Here is an 18,487-nt window from a genome sequence, read left to right as displayed (position 1 = left end):
GCAAGCGGCCCCTCTCCTTTGGAGCCATTCTGGGCCACGAAAGCAAAATGAGAGGAATAGGACTGACCAGTAAGCTATAGTTCTAGTTTATCAACACTAAGGATAATTATAAATTTGAGTTGCCCAAATCTTGATGCACTTGAATTGGGCATGAAACAATTTATTATTCATTTATCAGATTTAAAATGCACTGTGCCTTCAAAAAGTTCAGAGCAGCTTACTTATGGCTCCCATGTGGGTTTTGCATAAATGACTTACAGAAGCAGATTTGCTGTCACACCATTTTCTCGATTGCTAGCTCGCCCACATCAAGGACTAATCAATCTCTACTTTGCTGGATTCTATCCCTTCCTTAACGTAAACTGCCACTCCACCTCCAACATGCCCCTCCCTGTCCCTCCTGTAGAGTTTCTAGCCCGGGATTGCTGTATCCCACTGATTTTCTGCATTCCACCAGGTTTCCATTATGCCCACTGTGTTTTGCTGCTGAACTCGCACTGAGGCTAAAGTCGCGGTGCCTTACCTGGCACTTTGTTCCCGAGGCACTGGGTGTCCCAGAGGCCACACGCACTTCTGCAGAGGTCCGACTCCAGCATAGAATCTCTGTGGGTTAAATTACCAGGCCTCAGGAGTGATGTAATACTTGGGGCGTACTATCGTCCTCCAGACCAGAAACCAGAAGGGGACCTTGAAATGAGGAAACAGATCAGGGAGGTAACAAGGAGGGACAGGGTTATAATCATGGGGGACTTCAATTATCCTCATATAGACCGGGTCAATTTGTGTTCTGGTCACGAAAAGAAGACCAGATTCCTTGACATGTTAAATGACTGTGCCTTAGAGCAGCTAGACATGGAGCCCACCAGAGGACAGGTGACTCTGGATTTAATATTGTGCGGTACTCAGGACCTGGTTAGAGATGTCAGTGTTACGGAGCCGTTGGGGAACATTGATCATGCTGTGATCCGTTTCGACATGCACGTCGAGGGATGAATACCGGGCAAATCTCTCACAAAAACCGTTGACTTCCGACGGGTGGACTTCCCTCAAATGAGGAGGCTGGTTAGAAGGAGGTTGAAAGGGAAGGTAAAAAGAGTTCAGTCTCTCCAGAGTGCATGGAGGCTGCTTAAAAAAACAGTAATAGAGGCCCAGCGGAAGTGTATACCGCAAAGGAAGAAGGGCTCCACTAAGTCCAGGAGGGTTCCTGCAAGTTAGAGAGGCCGTAAAGGGCAAGGAAGCTTCCTTCCGTAAACTAAAGTCTTGCCCTAATGAGGAGAATGGAAAAGGAACATAAACTGTGGCAAAAGAAATGTAAGAAGGTGATACGGGAGGCCAAGAGAGACTATGAGGAACACATGGCTAGCAACATTAAGGGGAATAATAAAAGCTTCTTCAAATACGTTAGAAGCAGGAAACCTGCCAGAGAAGTGGTTAGCCCTCTGGATGGTGAGGGATGGAAAGGGGAGATAAAAGGAGACTTAGAGTTGGCAGAGAAATTAAATGAGTTCTTTGCATCTGTCTTCACAGCAGAAGACGTTGGGCAAATACCGCTGCCCGAACAGCCCCTCCTGACCGAGGAATTAAGTCAGATAGAGGTTGAAAGAGAAGATGTTTCAGACCTCATTGATAAATTAAAGATCAATAAGTCACCGGGCCCTGATGCCATCCACCCAAGAATTATTAAGGAATTAAAGAATGAAGTTGCTGATCTCTTGACTAAAATATGCAACTTGTCCCTCAAAATGGCCACAGTGCCAGAGGATTGGAGGATAGCAAATGTCATGCCAATCTTTAAAAAGGGAAAGAGGGGGGACCCGGGAAACTATAGGCCGGTCAGCCTAACATCTATACTGGTAAAGATGGTGGAATGCCTTATCAAAGATAGAATCTCAAAACACGTAGATGAACAGGCCTTGCTGAGGGAGAATCAGCATGGCTTCTGTAAGGGTAAGTCTTGCCTTACAAACCTTTTAGAATTCTTTTGAAAAGGTGAACAGGCATGTGGATGCGGGAGAACCCATGGACATTATAAATCTGGACTTTCAGAAGGTGTTTGACACAGTCCCTCACCAAAGGCTACTGAAAAGACTCCATAGTGAGGGAATTAGAGGGCAGGTCCTCTCCTGGATTGAGACCTGGTTGAAGACCAGGAGAGTGGGTGTCAGTGGACAATTTTCACAATGGAGAGAGGTGAAAAGCGGTGTGCCCCAAGGATCTGTCCTGGGACCGGTGCTTTTCAACCTCTTCATAAATGACCTGGAGACAGGGGTGAGCAGTGAGGTGGCTAAGTTTGCAGACAACACCAAACTTTTCGAAGTGGTGAAGACCAGAAGTGATTGTGAGGAGCTCCAGAAGGATCTCCCCAAACTGACAGAATGGGCAGCAAAATGGCAGATGCGCTTCAATGTCAGTAAGTGTAAAGTCATGCACATTGGGGCAAAAAATCAAAACTTTAGATATAGGCTGATGGGTTCTGAGCTGTCTGTGACAGATCAGGAGAGAGATCTTGGGGTGGTGGTGGACAGGTCGATGAAAGTGTCGACCCAATGTGCGGCGGCAGTGAAGAAGGCCAATTCTATGCTTGGGATCATTAGGAAGGGTATTGAGAACAAAATGGCTAGTATTATAATGCCGTTGTACAAATCGATGGTAAGGCCACACCTGGAGTATTGCGTCCAGTTCTGGTCGCCACATCTAAAAAAAGACATAGTGGAAATGGAAAAGGTGCAAAAGAGAGCAACTAAGATGATTACTGGGCTGGGGCACCTTCCTTATGAGGAAAGGCTACGGTGTTTGGGCCTTATGCAGCCTAGAAAAGAGACGCCTGAGGGGGGACATGATTGAGACATACAAAATTATCAATGGGAAGGAGAAAGTGGATAGAGAGATGCTCTTTACACTCTCACATAACACCAGAACCAGGGGACATCCACTAAAATTGAGTGTTGGGAGGGTTAGGACAGACAAAAGAAAATATTTCCTTACGCAGCATGTGGTTGGTCTGTGAAACTCCTTGCCGCAGGATGTGGTGATGGCATCTGGCCTGGATGCCTTTAAAAGGGGATTGGACAAGTTTCTGGAGGAAAAATCCATTATGGGTTACAAGCCATGATGTGTATGTGCAACCTCCTGATTTTAGAAAAGGTCTATGTCAGAATGCCAGATGCAAGGTCTCTTGCAGACCAGGATGAGGTCTCTTGTTATCTGGTGTGCTCCCTGGGGCATTTGGTGGGCCGCTGCGAGATACAGGCAGCTGGACTAGATGGGCCTATGGCCTGATCCAATGGGGCTGTTCTTATGTTCTTAAGGACTGATGAAGAACCAACACAGTTGTTCTTGTTCAAAAGCAGAGATAATGTTTCTTAGTATCTGTGGTCATGATTGGTGTACTGTATTGTGATTTTCTGTGGCCTGGTTTTCTGAGCTACAGCCCTCCCCCCCCATGGTACAAATTACTCTTTGTGCTTTAGGAGTCGAAGCCAGTCAGTGGTGTTGGACTATTTGTTTCATGGTAGCCAACCAGTAATGATTGTACCCTTGCTTTCTAAAAATGATCCAAGACTTACCTACCCTACAAATGGTAATCATTTTCAAACTGTCATGACATCTTGTCAATAAGGAGAGGAGGATCTCTAACAAAGAATTCTCAACAAAATGATTATGTCTACGTATTTTTTGTAGGAGGCTATAACAGATGAATCATTTTGAAACTGGTTACAGAGTAGTTAGTATTTGTAATATAGCTGGACCCTTACATCATTAGTCTTCAGATGCTGGGTCAGGACTCAGAAATGAGTCATACCCTGACCTAAGATGGTTCATCCCAGATTCATTGCCACTGTTCCTGACACACACACACACACACACACACACACACACACACACACACACAGAAACACACACAGAGAGAGAGAGAGAGCGAGAGAGCACTGTCATTTACCTCTCATGGTTTATATAGAAGATGGAATTTTGGTCTGTTCAGCATGTCATGCAAGCATGAGAAAAGCCACACTTGCTGAAAATCCCTCTTTGGCCCTATTAGAAGGTAGAGCAGCGGTTCCCAAACTCCTTAGCACCGGGACCCACTTTTTAAAATGATACTCTATTGGGACCCACCTAGGTTTACCAGACTTTTAAAAAAAATCCTAGAAATATGTTTATTTATTTACACATACCAATAACCAGAAAAAAGATTATCTCTCTATGCTTACAAACACTTGTAAACTACAGGAGCAATTTGCAGGGCAGTTAGCCCTGATTTTTAGCAGTTATCTGTTAGCAGTTATCTGATATTTGAAAAGCTTCAGGACTCGAGGCAATTAGTTATCTGATCCTTCTGCTCTGGGACCCACCAAAAATCAGGCCATGACGCACAGTTTGGGAACCACTAAGGTGGAGGAATGTCCACCTTTGCAATCTAATCATTGCAAAGATTAGAGAGAGGAGAAAGATGGATGTAAAGAGTTTAAAAAAGAAAAGTGGATCCAATATTAAATTATTGGAATTTAATATTGGTTGGAATTAAAGTTGTGAAAAGTGTGACTATTACTGCTTTAGACAGCGAGGTCATTATCTGAGAAGTCATAACCCACTTTATCTGTATATGCAAGATACTCAAAGTGGTTTATGATAAATGACCAAATGTAAATGGTAAAATAATAACATTATTTGCTATAATCCCTTAACAGTTCACATACATCATCCACTAAAAGAAGTTTCTTTCTGAGAAGTTTGTTTTTAAGATATGAAAATCACCACTCATTTGGCCCTAAGCAGATGTCCTCATATTAAGGAAATCTAGAGGCAAAAATAAACATTGTAAACAAAATCCTGAAGTCAAAGATTTTCAGACTCAAAGGTTTCTTTTCCTGAAAACCACAACCAAATTTTGGTGCAATGGAAAGTTCAGTTACTGTAAATTGGAAGTCTTGGATTCAAAATTTGTGATTTTTTTGTTTTTTGGTCAACTTTTGCAGGCCTGTAACATTTGAAATTTTAGGTTGATTTATTTTTCCATGATCTATTTTAGCTCTGCAATATGCAATTAGTGTGCCAGGCCGTTAGTTTTTTTAATAGATTTATGAGTTTAGAAATATCTAGATATTTGTAAACAAATCTTTTCACTAGCAATTGCTGAAGTTGATCTTTAATTGGAAATCAGAATAAGCTGTATGCCAGATTTTTCCCAAAGGACAAGTTTACTCTGCATAATATGCCAGTTTATATCTTTAGAAATTGAAACAGTGAGTTTTGAACCAGGACTGCTGACAGAAATAGAGAGATGTGTTTGCTTCTTAAGTATAAATTTAGCTGCCTCTCTTTATTGGTGTGAATAACTGTGTGATACTTATCAGCTGAAAGACAGTGGCTTTGTCCTACAGAGGATTTGGAGGAGTGTCTGGGTTCTTAAAGTAGCTCACTAACTTCATGGTTTTTTTTTTCCTGGGATGGGGTTTGTGCTCCTGGTAGAGTGGACCAGATTGTTGGGCGAGGGCCGTCAATGACAGATAAGGACCGAACCAAAGGCCCAGCTGAAGGCGAGCTTCCTGAAGATCCAAGCATGATGGGCAGACTTGGAAAGGTGGAAAAGCAGGTACGTGAAGAGTTTCTAAATCATAAGGTTCACCTTCTTTCAATTTCATTTTGTGTGGGTGCTTCTGATATAATGATCATCACCCGTAAGTTCACGAGAGTGCTTCTGCCTGGGCAAATAAAAAGATTTTTGCCTCACGCAGAAAAGACAACAGGTTTGGTATCAGGTGTGCCTCTCTGGGTAAAGCATCTCAGATACAGGCATTGTAACCAAGAAGGCTCTGCCTACACTCCCTGTCACCTGCCTAATAATAATAATAATAATAATAATAATAATAATAATAAATAAACTTTATTTCTATCCCGCCCTTCTCCCTAAAGGGACCCAGGGCGGCTTACAACATATTAAAAACAGATTAAAACATTGTTTACCAAACAGATAAAAACATATTAAAAACTCATTAACAGAAACCATAAAAACAGTAGTCAGATAAAAGTCAGAATAAAAAAGAGCATAAAACAGCAGTTCATAGAGGAATCAGGCCTGTAAAAAAGCAACTAAAAGATGTATAAAAGATGTTAAAAAGGCCATGAAGTCAGAAGGCTTGTTTAAACAGCAAGGTCTTCAGGCCTCGCCGAAAAGTCTCAAGAGAGGGAGCCATTTTCAAATCAAGGGGAAGGGAGTTCCATAACGTTGGTGCCACTACTGAGAAGGCCCTGTTTCTTGCCGCCGCCCCACATACCTCCTTAGGCGGCGGCACTTGTAAAAAGGCCTTCTCTGATGACCTGAGAGGACGAGCTGGATTGTACAGGAGTAGGCGATCTCTAAAATACCCTGGCCCAGAGCAGTATAGGGCTTTAAAGGTCAAAACCAGCACCTTGAATTGGGCCCGGAAACGAATTGGCAGCCTAACTTCTGAAAGTGTAATACTAAGAATGAATGTCCTGCAGGCTCATGACGGAGAAGATAGTTCCTAGTTACTCAGTCTTTCAGGTACATATATCATCAGTATATGTGACATTTTATAGAGTAACATTTGCAGAAAAAAAAAAAAAGTCCCTACCAGAGATGCCTATCATCGTGTGTTGGCATCCTTCAGTCTCGGAAGACCATGGTGTCACGCTCTGAATGGTGGTTCTGGAACAGAGTGTCCTCTCCAGTGCGCGAAGCCTGGGTAAAGTAGGTATGGAGGATAGGCTGTTACCCATGCAGCAAATCCCCCCTCTTCACGTCGCTGAAATGGTCCAATGGAAAGGCAGAGGCCAATACGGTTGGTTCCAGCGGCGTCGCAGGAGTTGCCAGAACGTGACTGTGTTCAGCCATGAACTGCCTCAGGGACTCCGGCTCCAGATTTTGCCTGGAGGTTGACTCCTGAAGCCTTTTCCATAACTGGATGTAGCCACAAGGCAGTGGAGGTTTGGGATCAGAGTTTTCCTTCTCTCAGATGAGCTGCCTTCCCAGGCTATCGAGTCCCACCTACCCGGTGGCTGTTTAGTCGCCTCTTACGACAAGTACAGCCAAACTGAGGGCCTATTCTTATCCCCAGCCCCCAGGGGGATATCATCGTATGAATGGCCTATCATCGTATGAATGGCCAAACTGCATATTACATTGAACACAGCCTTTGCCTTTTTCTGTGTGTACGTATGTGTTTGTCAACAGCGATGATCAGGATTGGGACTGCACTGAAGGGAGATGGGCAAACTCTTTTCCCTCCATGCTGCGATCCTGTGGCTCCCTTTAGTTGGTCCAGAGACATTTGGGTAGTGGTTTTTTTTGGGGGGGGGGGGATGGAGGAAGGTGAGAAATGGGAGAGGTATGAATAACAAGGGCAGAGGCATGGCTAATAAGCAAATGCAGTTAAAAAATTATTTAGGTTTTGTTTCAGTTGGGGATGCATATGGATAAGCCAATACTTTGGCTTATAGATAAGAAAGCACATGCATATTGTATGATCTTAGTGTCATTCAGTTGCAGAATTTCAAATCACTTGGGGGACAGTTTCATTTCACACTTGCAGAAGAATGGGGATGTTGTTTTTGTCTAAACACAAGTTGTCTGTGAGTTAGGGTACAATCCAGAGTCACTCTTGGGCTGGCACAAGTCCCTTGCGCTGACCCAGGAGGGTTGCAAACATCCCTTAAAGCACCTTTGCACCTCCTCAGGAATTGGCTGGGCCAGCGCAGGGGACACACTGAATCCAGCCTCTGTGCCAGCTCACAGATGGAGCCTTGCGTCAGCCAAGCTGGGGTGGGCAGGAAGGAGGCAAGAGGGAGGCGTTCCGGGTGGAGGACAGCGGGCAGAGAGCGGACCCAGGGGCAGGCAGGCAGGAGACGGTGCAGAGACCCAGCTCTTATGCCGGATCCTAGCCCCCGTTCCTGAGCAGCGTGGAGTGACCCCAAGCCACTCCACTCTCCTCAGACTTATGCCACCTCTGGAGGTGGTGCAAGTCTGAGGAGACCCATAGGGGCTGCAGTGGCTTACCCGGGGGCTAGGGTAAGAGTTTCCCCTTGCCTCCGGCTAGGTCCATTTTGGCCCCTGTCTTGCTCTGGATACAGTGCAGGCCTCGTAGCCTGCCTTTTCCATCGCAAGATAGGATTACACAGTTAGCCATCAAAAAAATTAAATGGGAGTGAGAACAAGACTGCTTGGTTTATGAATTTTTGAGTAATGAGGTACTGGCACCAATGTGCATTTTCCAGGTTCTGTCCATGGAGAAGAAATTGGACTTCCTGGTCAACATCTATATGCAACGGATGGGGATCCCACCGACGGAAACAGAAGCCTATTTTGGTTCCAAAGAACCTGATCCTGCACCACCCTATCACAGCCCAGATGACAGCCGGGAGCACATAGACAAAAGTGGCTGCATTATCAAGATCATCCGCTCCACGAGTTCAGTGGGACAGAAGAATTTCTCTGCGCCACCAGCTACAACGATGCCAAACAACTCGTGCCCCCCTTCCACTTCCTGGCAGACCTGCCAGCGGCAAAGCCATGGGACCTCCCCAGTTGGCGATCCCGGTTCTTTGGTGCGAATCCCACCACCACCTTCACACGAGCGTTCCTTGTCTGCCTACAGTGGCGGGAACCGAGCCAATGCAGAGTACGCAAAGAACGAAGACATTACCGCCAAGCACCCTGAGAGTGCCCTGAGGGACAGTGACACCTCCATTTCAATCCCCTCAGTTGACCACGAGGAGCTGGAGCGTTCCTTCAGTGGATTTAGCATTTCCCAGTCCAAAGAAAATTTGGACGTCCTTAACAACGGCTGTTACATGGCTGTGGCCAAAATCAGACCCTACATTGCAGAAGGGGAGTCCGATACAGATTCCGATCTCTGCACACCCTGTGGGCCTCCACCGAGGTCAGCGACAGGTGAGGGACCTTTCAGTGACATGGGCTGGTCAACCCCCAGGCAGTGAAGGGAGCAACATCTAGAGCACGGGCCAGTTATGCTGTTCACATAGTGAGTGTCTTCAGGAGACTGACAGCTAACATTCTGTGACCCAGAGGTTGTGGGTGTCCTGTCACAGTTTCTCTGGGGGCGAGGGAGTAGGTGCTGCAACCTGTTCTCTACACGGGGAGAACACCGCAGTGAATAATTTGAAGCCTCGAAATGTCAGAATTTCTTTCTTACTGTCTTTCTAAAATTGGTAGGTGAAACTGTATTGTACCCCAGGGTAGGTAGCCACAGTGCTTGCTTGGTCACTTTTTAAATTACAAGGGCACAGGCATCAGTGGAAAGTGGTTGAGTAATTGGTGAGTAACACTTTTTTACTAATAATGGGTAATGGCACTGAGCTGTCCGACCACAATGCAAAAACATGCTGGTGTTACAAAGGAAACATGTCCCTAGTTATGCCTTGGGGAAGGGGGAAACAGATCTTATGCACGTGGTGGGCATGAACCGATGGCAGCTGAATTACAATTATGTGGAAATTAGCAGCAGGATCTTTAAAGGGTGAAGCATACCCTAGAAAGGGTGATACAATGAATGTTTGGTGCCCAAATGTTTGGGGCACGTACACAAATCCTGAGTAACAAAAAGAAAATTAGCTTGTAGCACTGGGTTGGGATAGGATTGCCGCTTCGGTAGGAGTGCTTGAGTGCAAAGAATAACACACTCTGTGGGATGCAAGGCTGCTTCCACGTGAGATGCTTCTGGTTTTTTTTTTTAAAAATTCACATCTGCAGGATGGCATCAGACCAGCTTTAGATATGCATGCTCAGATGCTTAAATGTGTTTGCACTCTTTGGAATACTCTTAGCTCATATTGAAGAAATGCATCCTCTTGGAGTAAAGTTCATGTGCTGTCGTAAAAAACAGTGATTGGAAACCATGCGAGTAAGTATGTGCCCGTTCGAACACTCATACGCTAACGCCCCAATTCAGCTGGGGACTTACAGCAGCGGATCTTGTGATCCACTGCTATAAGTCCCGGTGCAACACTGCAACACCACTGTTGCACACTACAAGACTGCCAGTGCACGTGACTGGAGGCCCCATGTGTGCACCAGTGACTCACTCAGGCTGCCCTGGAGCAGGTAAGGTGGTGACAGGGGGCAGGTCATGGGTTGTTCGGGGGAGGATCTGGGAAGGACTGGGGTGGGAAGCAGCAAGGGCAGGGGATGGCTTAATGGCAAGGGGGGGTTGATGGTATTCATGCACGCTGGGATCCGATCCCCCTTTTCCCATCCCAACACACCCCTTGAGGCTCCTTGGATTAAACCAGCTAAATAGCTGGCATAGGTCTAAGGAAACCCAAGGTCTAAGTCAGGTGGCCTATGAGGAAATAAGTTAAACATTTTTTTTTAAAAAATTATCTCTCTTGGGCTGTCTGGTCACACTTCCCCACCATAGGATGTAGTACGCGCTCCATTAGCGCTGCTGCATCACGGGCTGGTAAGGGGGTAGGATTGAGCTGATTGTCCCCTACCTATGTACCAGTTTGGTTCCGGAGGTCTGTACGTAAGTTGAAACGTACAGATGTCAAAACAGCTGGTTCTTGCCGGCCCGGCACTATTGCACCAGTGTGAAAGCACCACCAAAGGATGAACCGAATCTGTGCAGAAGTGCTGACACAGGCCCCTGCAAGTTGAGCATCCATAATTCAAGGAGCCAATGCGCTTCCAAGCCATGTTTCTTTTGGCTACCATATTGCCACACTAGCTGCGTTTGCAAGCTCAAAAAGTAGAGAGGCAGTGCCACTCACAGAAGCCACTCGGGAGCAATTTCTCCTTAAATCGTGCCTTGCAACTCCTCCAGACAAGGCATAGGAGAAGCCTGAAAGTCCATAAGAAGGTCTGCAGCAGCTTTCAGATCAGAAGTCTTATGGTACAGGTACAAAACAAGAGTTGCCCAGATGTGGGGAAATGGGGGCGGGAAGGGGGCAGATCTGGAAGCAATGGCACATCCCTGGTCCCATCCTCTCCTTTCCAAGGCTGCTTGCCACTTTCTTCTCCTTGGACGTGACCCATTAACAGTTCAGAGGCTTACATGGAGGCAAGAGAAAACATTTTCCCTTATCTCGCTGAAGCCTCCCGATCTGTTCCCACCCCAACAGGATTCAGTGGAAGCCTTTTTGGCATGGTTGCACTGGCAGTGTGGGAAGGATAGGACTGGCCTGTAATTCAGTCTTCTTGCCAACCCATTCCCAGTTACACAGATATCCCCTGATTTCCCCATTGTTTTTGTTTTGTTAACCTTCTGCCAAGTTTGGGGTTGCTTGCCTTAATTTCCCTGGGTATCTTGCCTTGGACCTTTATGTATTTAAAAGTCTGGTTAGTTGGTTCCTTTTTTCTTTCCCTATTTTAAATGCTGGTAATGTTCAAACACGAAATCACTGGCAGAGGTTGAAAAGCCAATTTTCAAATTTCCTTTTAAAAAATGTTCAGTATAGCTCAGGGAAGAACAATTTCTTCCAGTGGCCAGTCTACATTGCTGCCTCTTCTCAAGTCTTCAGTCCCTGTAGTTTGCCTTCCATAGTTTCGGCATCAAGTTACCTGCTTTAAAGTGCAACAGCATTTCTACTGTGCACAGAATAACAATGTATTCCGTCTTTTTTGTTTTCACTCTCGATATATGGAATACCAATCATAATATAAAAATTCATTCTATATGTAGTGGACAACTGGCCATTTGACAAGGCATGTCACAGCAGAATCTTTTCAAGATACCCAGCTGGTGGTATCTGAGGTCTTGGGTCCCAATCCTGTCCAACTTTCCAGGGCTGATGCAGCTTCAGTGCAACCCAGAGGTAAAGGAACAAACTTTCCCCAACCTTGAGCAGCCCTCTATGACTGTTCCCCCCACCACAGGATGCAGCTTAGGTCCTGTTGGCATGGCTGCATCAGCACTGGAACATTGGATAGGACTGGGCCCCTATTCTACTATCCTTTGTCAGCACACAGTTCCCACTTCCTTCCACTCTTCAATCTGGTTGCCCAACTGAAGTTGATTTAGTAGTCCCAGAGGAGTTGGTCATATAAAAGAGACACATAATAGGTGGATATTTTTGCTCTTGATTCTAGTATTTTCACGATGAGGATTTTTATGAGACTGTACTGGCACGATGTTTCACGATGAGGATTTTTATGAGACTGTACTGGCAAAAAGGGATGAACTTAATAGACTGATAAGAAAAGTGCACATAATAAAAGGATGACAGCCTAGATGAGGAGCTCTGGTAAAAGACGTTTTATTTTGCAGCAAAAATAATTCAGGCTTGGATCTGAAGGTGCCCTTCCCCAATTTAAAGGGTGGACTATATTGCAAAGTGACCTTTTTCAAAATGAATGAAGATATTCCATAAGTGTCTGTTAAGTAAATCGATACAAATGACATCCACTAACAGGTCAACACACTTACAGATGTGGCAGGAGTCTGCACAGCTGACCCTTATAGGCAAGGGTTGCACGACATCACACATGTTGTAGACACTGCTTGTAGAGAGTTAGCCAATATCAATGCTGATTCAAGTCTGATGAAATAAACTCTAGACCAGCAAGCTCACACTCGGCCTTCCTCTTTAAAAGTTTTTGCTCACGAATAGTGAAGTTAAATTCCTTGTATAACTGGTTGTAGTCATTGTATAGCTGGAGGGCAGGGACGTGCGGTGGGTGGGGAGGCAGGTGAGGCAGAGACTCCCCCCTGGAGTCCTTTGAAAAGCGCTGCCACTATGGGGGGTGTGCAAGTACCCCACAGCGGCAGTGCTTTTCGAAGCAGTGGGGAGTCTCTGCCTTACCTGCCTCCCCACCCACTGCACATCCCTGCTGGAGAGATGCTCTTTTTGGTGACAGATTGAACACTTGCATATAAATACATTGGACCGTTGAACTGTTGGTGCATTACAGCTGTTGATGTTCTGTTGCTTACCACTATGACTAAAGGGAGACAGGGTCTTCTAGTTGCAGTTCTTTTTTTTACCCCTCTTCATTCTGAGACAATGTCAATCATGACCCCCCTTTCCCACTGAAAAGTCCTGGAAAGCTCATTTTACAGTATTAAGCTCATTAGTTGTGACAGGTAATGCTGATACGCTAACTGGATGTGATGTCACCATGTGTCATATCTTCTCCAGCAAAATGTTTCTGTTAAATGTAGTGGTACAGGCTGAATTGAAATGTCTAATACTAATTCTTACAATCCATGGAACACTTCCGAGTATACAAAGGGCTTCACAAACATCGCAGTCGTCTTTACAAGAAGTAAAAATGTTGCATAGAGCAGGCCACTCTTATTCCCACATTACAGATGAGGGGTCTGAGACTAAGGGAAGAGTGATTTGTGGACAGCCTAGTGCACTGATTTTCAACCGGTGTGCCGAAGCACATGGGTGTGCCATGAAACCAGAGTTTTGAGCCCATAGTTGAATTGCTGAAAAACTCTGCTGTTTCTAGGGCAAGTGTCTATAGTAATAAATTGTCCATCTTCCACTATCAGAGCTGGCAAAGGGACAATTTGTTAGTACAGACAGCTGTCCTAGAAACAGCTGCAGAACCTGGAAGAGTCTCCTGAAAACTGGAAGTACATAAGAACATAAGAACATAAGAACATAAGAACATAAGAACAGCCCCACTGGATCAGGCCATAGGCCCATCTAGTCCAGCTTCCTGTATCTCACAGCGGCCCACCAAATGCCCCAGGGAGCACACCAGATAACAAGAGACCTCATCCTGGTGCTCTCCCCTACATCTGGCATTCTGACTTAACCCATTCCTAAAATCAGGAGGTTGCGCATACACATCATGGCTTGTACCCCATAATGGATTTTTCCTCCAGAAACTCGTCCAATCCCCTTTTAAAGGCGTCTAGGCTAGACGCCAGCACCACATCCTGTGGCAAGGAGTTCCACAGACCGACCACGCGCTGAGTAAAGAAATATTTTCTCTTGTCTGTCCTAACCCGCCCAACACTCAATTTTAGTGGATGTCCCCTGGTTCTGGTATTATGTGAGAGTGTAAAGAGCATCTCCCTATCCACTCTGTCCATCCCCTGCAAAATTTTGTATGTCTCAATCATGTCCCCCCTCAAGCGTCTCTTTTCTAGGCTGAAGAGGCCCAAACGCCGTAGCCTTTCCTCATAAGGAAGGTGCCCCAGCCCCGTAATCATCTTAGTCGCTCTCTTTTGCACCTTTTCCATTTCCACTATGTCTTTTTTGAGATGCGGCGACCAGAACTGGACACAATACTCCAGGTGTGGCCTTACCATAGATTTGTACAACGGCATTATAATACTAACCGTTTTGTTCTCAATACCCTTCCTAATGATCCCAAGCATAGAATTGGCCTTCTTCACTGCCGCCGCACATTGGGTCGACACTTTCATCGACCTGTCCACCACCACCCCAAGATCTCTCTCCTGATCTGTCACAGACAGCTCAGAACCCATCAGCCTATATCTAAAGTTTTGATTTTTTGCCCCAATGTGCATGACTTTACACTTACTGACATTGAAGCGCATCTGCCATTTTGCTGCCCATTCTGCCAGTCTGGAGAGATCCTTCTGGAGCTCCTCACAATCACTTCTGGTCTTTACCACTCGGAAAAGTTTGGTGTCATCTGCAAACTTAGCCACTTCACTGCTCAACCCTGTCTCCAGGTCATTTATGAAGAGGTTGAAAAGCACCGGTCCCAGGACAGATCCTTGGGGCACACCGCTTTTCACCTCTCTCCATTGTGAAAATTGCCCATTGACACCCACTCTCTGCTTCCTGGCCTCCAACCAGTTCTCAATCCAGGAGAGGACCTGTCCTCTAATTCCCTGACTGTGGAGTTTTTTCAGTAACCTTTGGTGACATCACAAGAGGTGAAGACCATAGAGGTCTCACTGACCATAGGTGTCAGTGACAGTGGCGTCGCTAGGGGGGTGCAGGCCAGGGGGGTGATGCGCACAGGGGGGTGACACGCTAAAACTGTGATGGTTAGGAGTAACCCCATCATATTATATACAGTTGGATGTGGAATTTCGAGCAGAAAGCAATGCAAAAAACCAGAGTGAAATATCTCCTTTCTATCAAAAAGTTATGGTCAAAAAACTGGAGAACAAAAATGCATGGATCTCTATGGAAAGTGAAAGTGAACTGTATCGCGTTTTCACTCGTGAGTAGGTGAACTTGCCTTAATCCATTGGAAAGGGCAGGCTGAGAGGAATCCAACGACACCAGAATGGTCCTGATCCAATGAATGCAGCCCCCAATAACACCTGAGAAGGAAGTCCTTCCCTGCAAGCAGATGAATGTAGTGAGCCCTATGGAAAGCGAAACTAAGCCTCACGGTTGCGTTTACTTGCAAGTAAGCAAATGTGCATTGGCTGGTGTGGAAGATCAGGTGAAGGAGCGTGCAAGGCTACCAGAATGGCCCTGAACCTATGGACCTGCACCTAAACAAGTGCTCCAGAAGGCAGCCTCCCCCCCCCCCCGCTACTAAAAAGGATCAAAACAGAGGCTTCAGCTAATAAGGTGAACGTTTTTGAGACTTGCAAAGCCAGGTGGATCTTGACAGTGATCTGGTTTAAACAGAAGTTCTTAAATTGAACTGGGCACTGGGTGGGACTGAAAACCTTACTGGTTTTGGAAAAGAGGGTGTTATTGCAAGCAGGCTACAGAGGAAATTCACTCAGTGGAACAGGGCTGGCTTCTGCTTATTTAATTATTTGTTTTACTTTAATTATTTAGACTTATTTATTTTAATTTGCCTGATGATGTCACTTCCACCATGACATCACTTCTGGTGGGTCTTGGACTGATTGTCATTCTAAAAAGTGGGTCCCAGTGCTAAAAGTTTGAGAACTGCTGCAATAAGGTGTTAGTAAGTTGACACCCTGGGGTGTGTGTGTGTGTGACACCACTAGTGACCAAAATCACTAAAATCACAGTTTGGAGGAATAATACCATCATGTTATATATCAATCAATGCGTAATTTCATGCAGAATGTGTTCTTTCTTTGTTCTATCAAAAGGTACAGCTAAAAAACCAGTGGGGGCGGAGTGATGGTACATCACCACACCCACCACCTGGGGTGTTGCCCCGCCCACTGCATGGGGGAGTGACGCGCTGGCATCCTGCACCGGGTGACACGAAACCTAGTGACGCCACTGGTTGGTGAGAAGAGAAATGTTGAAAATCGCTGGCCTAGTGTGTTTATGACAGAGGCAAGATTTGAACTAAGAATTGCTGGTTCACCAGGTGATCTTAAGACATCTATGCTCCACCATCTTATGTACACAAAAGAAGCACAGGAAGCAAAATAGCTGTTGGTTGTAAGGGGGAAGTTGATAGGTAGTAGGTTGCACAATGCAGAGTCAACTCATGGAATTTCATTGCCACAAAGTGGTGTGATGGCAGCTGGCAGAAATAGCTTTAAAGGGGGATTAAACAAATTCACGAAGGGCAGAAAGTTTTGCTGGCCATGATAGCTAAATGGAGCCTCCATGGGCGAGGTCATCACATGTCTCAGCATGTCCCTGATTGCCAGTTGCTGGAAGGCAGTTGCTGGGAGGGCTGTCCCCTCCTTGTGGGCTTCTTGGGAACATCTGATTGACCCCTGTTGAAAACAGGGAGCTGGGCTGGATGGACCCACCTTGATTTCTTCTGGCAGACCTGCAGCTGCTCAGTTTACTTCTGTTACATCTCTTTTGAAGTTTTCAAAATCTGTCCGAATATTTTAATTGCTAATATTGTTCTGGCAATTTACGTGAAGGTAGAAATACCCTTTACCAATCAGATAGTGGAAGTAACAAGGCAGAGGTGGGATGGGATAGTAAAACGAAATTAGTAGAAGATCAACCCTTAGAGAGAGTGATTGTCTCCCGAGCAGGTGAGGAAAAGAAGGGCAACACCACAACCACAAGGTGAAGTGAATGGTGAGGTGAGGGTCGGAAAGTGTCAAAATGATGGTCAGAACGTAAGGATTATTGGAGAAAACTCAAGATGCCCATCACGTTGTACAGCCCAGTCCTACGTAGGGCTTTACAACAACAGAACGCAACTTTGCATGCTGCGGATTACTGTTTTGGAACCACTGCTGCAAATGTCAGTTGTGATGGGGGCCCCTTGCTGTAGCAGGAGGACAAATAAGCCAGTGTGGGGCGCAGGCGGTGGGAAGAACCGGATGGGGATGGAGAGGAACAGGGGAGGTTCTGGAGAGGGAGAAGCAGGTGGAAAACGAAATGAGGAGGGAGGGAGGGAGGGATCTCAGTAGCACCAGAGTAACCAGATTCTAGCCACAGTCTTAGCCCTCTCTCCTTTTCTCTCCTTGGTTCTGCACCAGCAAAATGGCTGGCACAGATCTGAGGAGGCTCATTTGGGCAGCGGAGACTTGCCCCAGGGTAAGGGAATGAAAGTTCCCTTCCCCTGAAGAGACCTCCGCAGCTGCCCCCTCTGCAAGATCCAGTTTGTACGCTGTTGGTACAGCTGCATCGGCAGGAAGGGGGTTAGTGTCCAATCCTGCCCAACCTTCCAGTGTTGATGCAGCCACAATGCAGCCCTGAGGTAAGGGAACAAACATTCCCTTAACTTAAGGTGGCCTCCGTGATTGCCCCCCCCCCCACAGGATGCAGTGTGTGCCCCACTGACCCAGCTGCATCAGCCCTGGAAAGTTGGATAGGATTGGGCCTTCAGTTAGGATTGGGCTGTTAGTGTATAACTTGGGCACAGAAAACCCGATTATAAGAAGTTCCCTTGATTATGAAAACTCAAATGAACTTGATGTTTCTTGATGAGGGGAAACCGTGCTGTTGTGAGTTAGCAAATCACAAGCATCAATATGTGTTTCTGTACCGCTGTAAAGGTCATGCATTGAAATGCATTTTGCATTTCCCCCAATACATTTCAAGCATCTTTTAGTCCATTTCCTCTTCTCTTTTAAAAAACAATTCCCAGAAGAAGCAACATTGTGGAATCTTTCGTATTTCCAAAGTGCGTTGTTAACATAATCAGCCTGCAATTAAAGTATTTCATTGACAACGTCAAATAACATAAACATCATTTGTCTGTTGTGGCTCTAGGCTGTGTAAGTGGACAGAAAGAGAGAGAACCTTTTTGGTCTTTTTGAGAATGCTGCATCTGACGGCTTTTCTATACTTTTCCACAAATAATACTTCACCAGAAAGCAAAAACATGAGGCTGTTTCCTAATTTATAAGAAGAGATGGAAAAGCTCATTTGTGAAGGCAAAGAAACCTGCTTGTTCATGCTGTGTTCTTGCCTATACATTGTCTCTCATCAGGGCTGTGAATCATGCACAAGAGGAATGCTGCATACATTTTTCCTTTGCATTGCAAGAGGAAAGAGACACAACCTACTAGGGAAATTAAACATTGAACAAGAACAGCGTATGATCAGGTGTTGCCACTAAGGTTAGAATTTGGGGACACACACACACAAAGATTGTATCTTCTATGAGCAGCAGTCTATGGCAGGATGTAGCTCTGCACATGTGCACAGGGTACAA

At 45.6% G+C, this 18,487-nt stretch overlaps 1 protein-coding gene across 5 annotated transcripts in view; it reads left to right on the top strand.

Annotated features, from left to right (window-relative positions):
* Positions 1-9,007, top strand: part of KCNQ2 (potassium voltage-gated channel subfamily Q member 2) — a 133,537-nt gene extending 124,530 nt beyond the window's left edge. For all 5 annotated transcript variants that reach the window (XM_066623295.1, XM_066623296.1, XM_066623294.1 and 2 more), the window contains 2 exons: positions 5,470-5,593; positions 8,236-9,007. In XM_066623295.1, the coding sequence (XP_066479392.1) occupies positions 5,470-5,593; positions 8,236-8,958 (847 nt within the window). In that variant the 3' untranslated portion in view covers positions 8,959-9,007. The remainder of the gene's footprint in view (positions 1-5,469; positions 5,594-8,235) is intronic.
* Positions 9,008-18,487: the final 9,480 nt, after the last annotated feature.

This window comes from Tiliqua scincoides, chromosome 4 (assembly GCF_035046505.1).
Source record: "Tiliqua scincoides isolate rTilSci1 chromosome 4, rTilSci1.hap2, whole genome shotgun sequence".
Taxonomy (NCBI): Eukaryota; Metazoa; Chordata; class Lepidosauria; order Squamata; family Scincidae; genus Tiliqua; species Tiliqua scincoides.
This window is presented reverse-complemented; position numbering and strand designations above follow the sequence as displayed.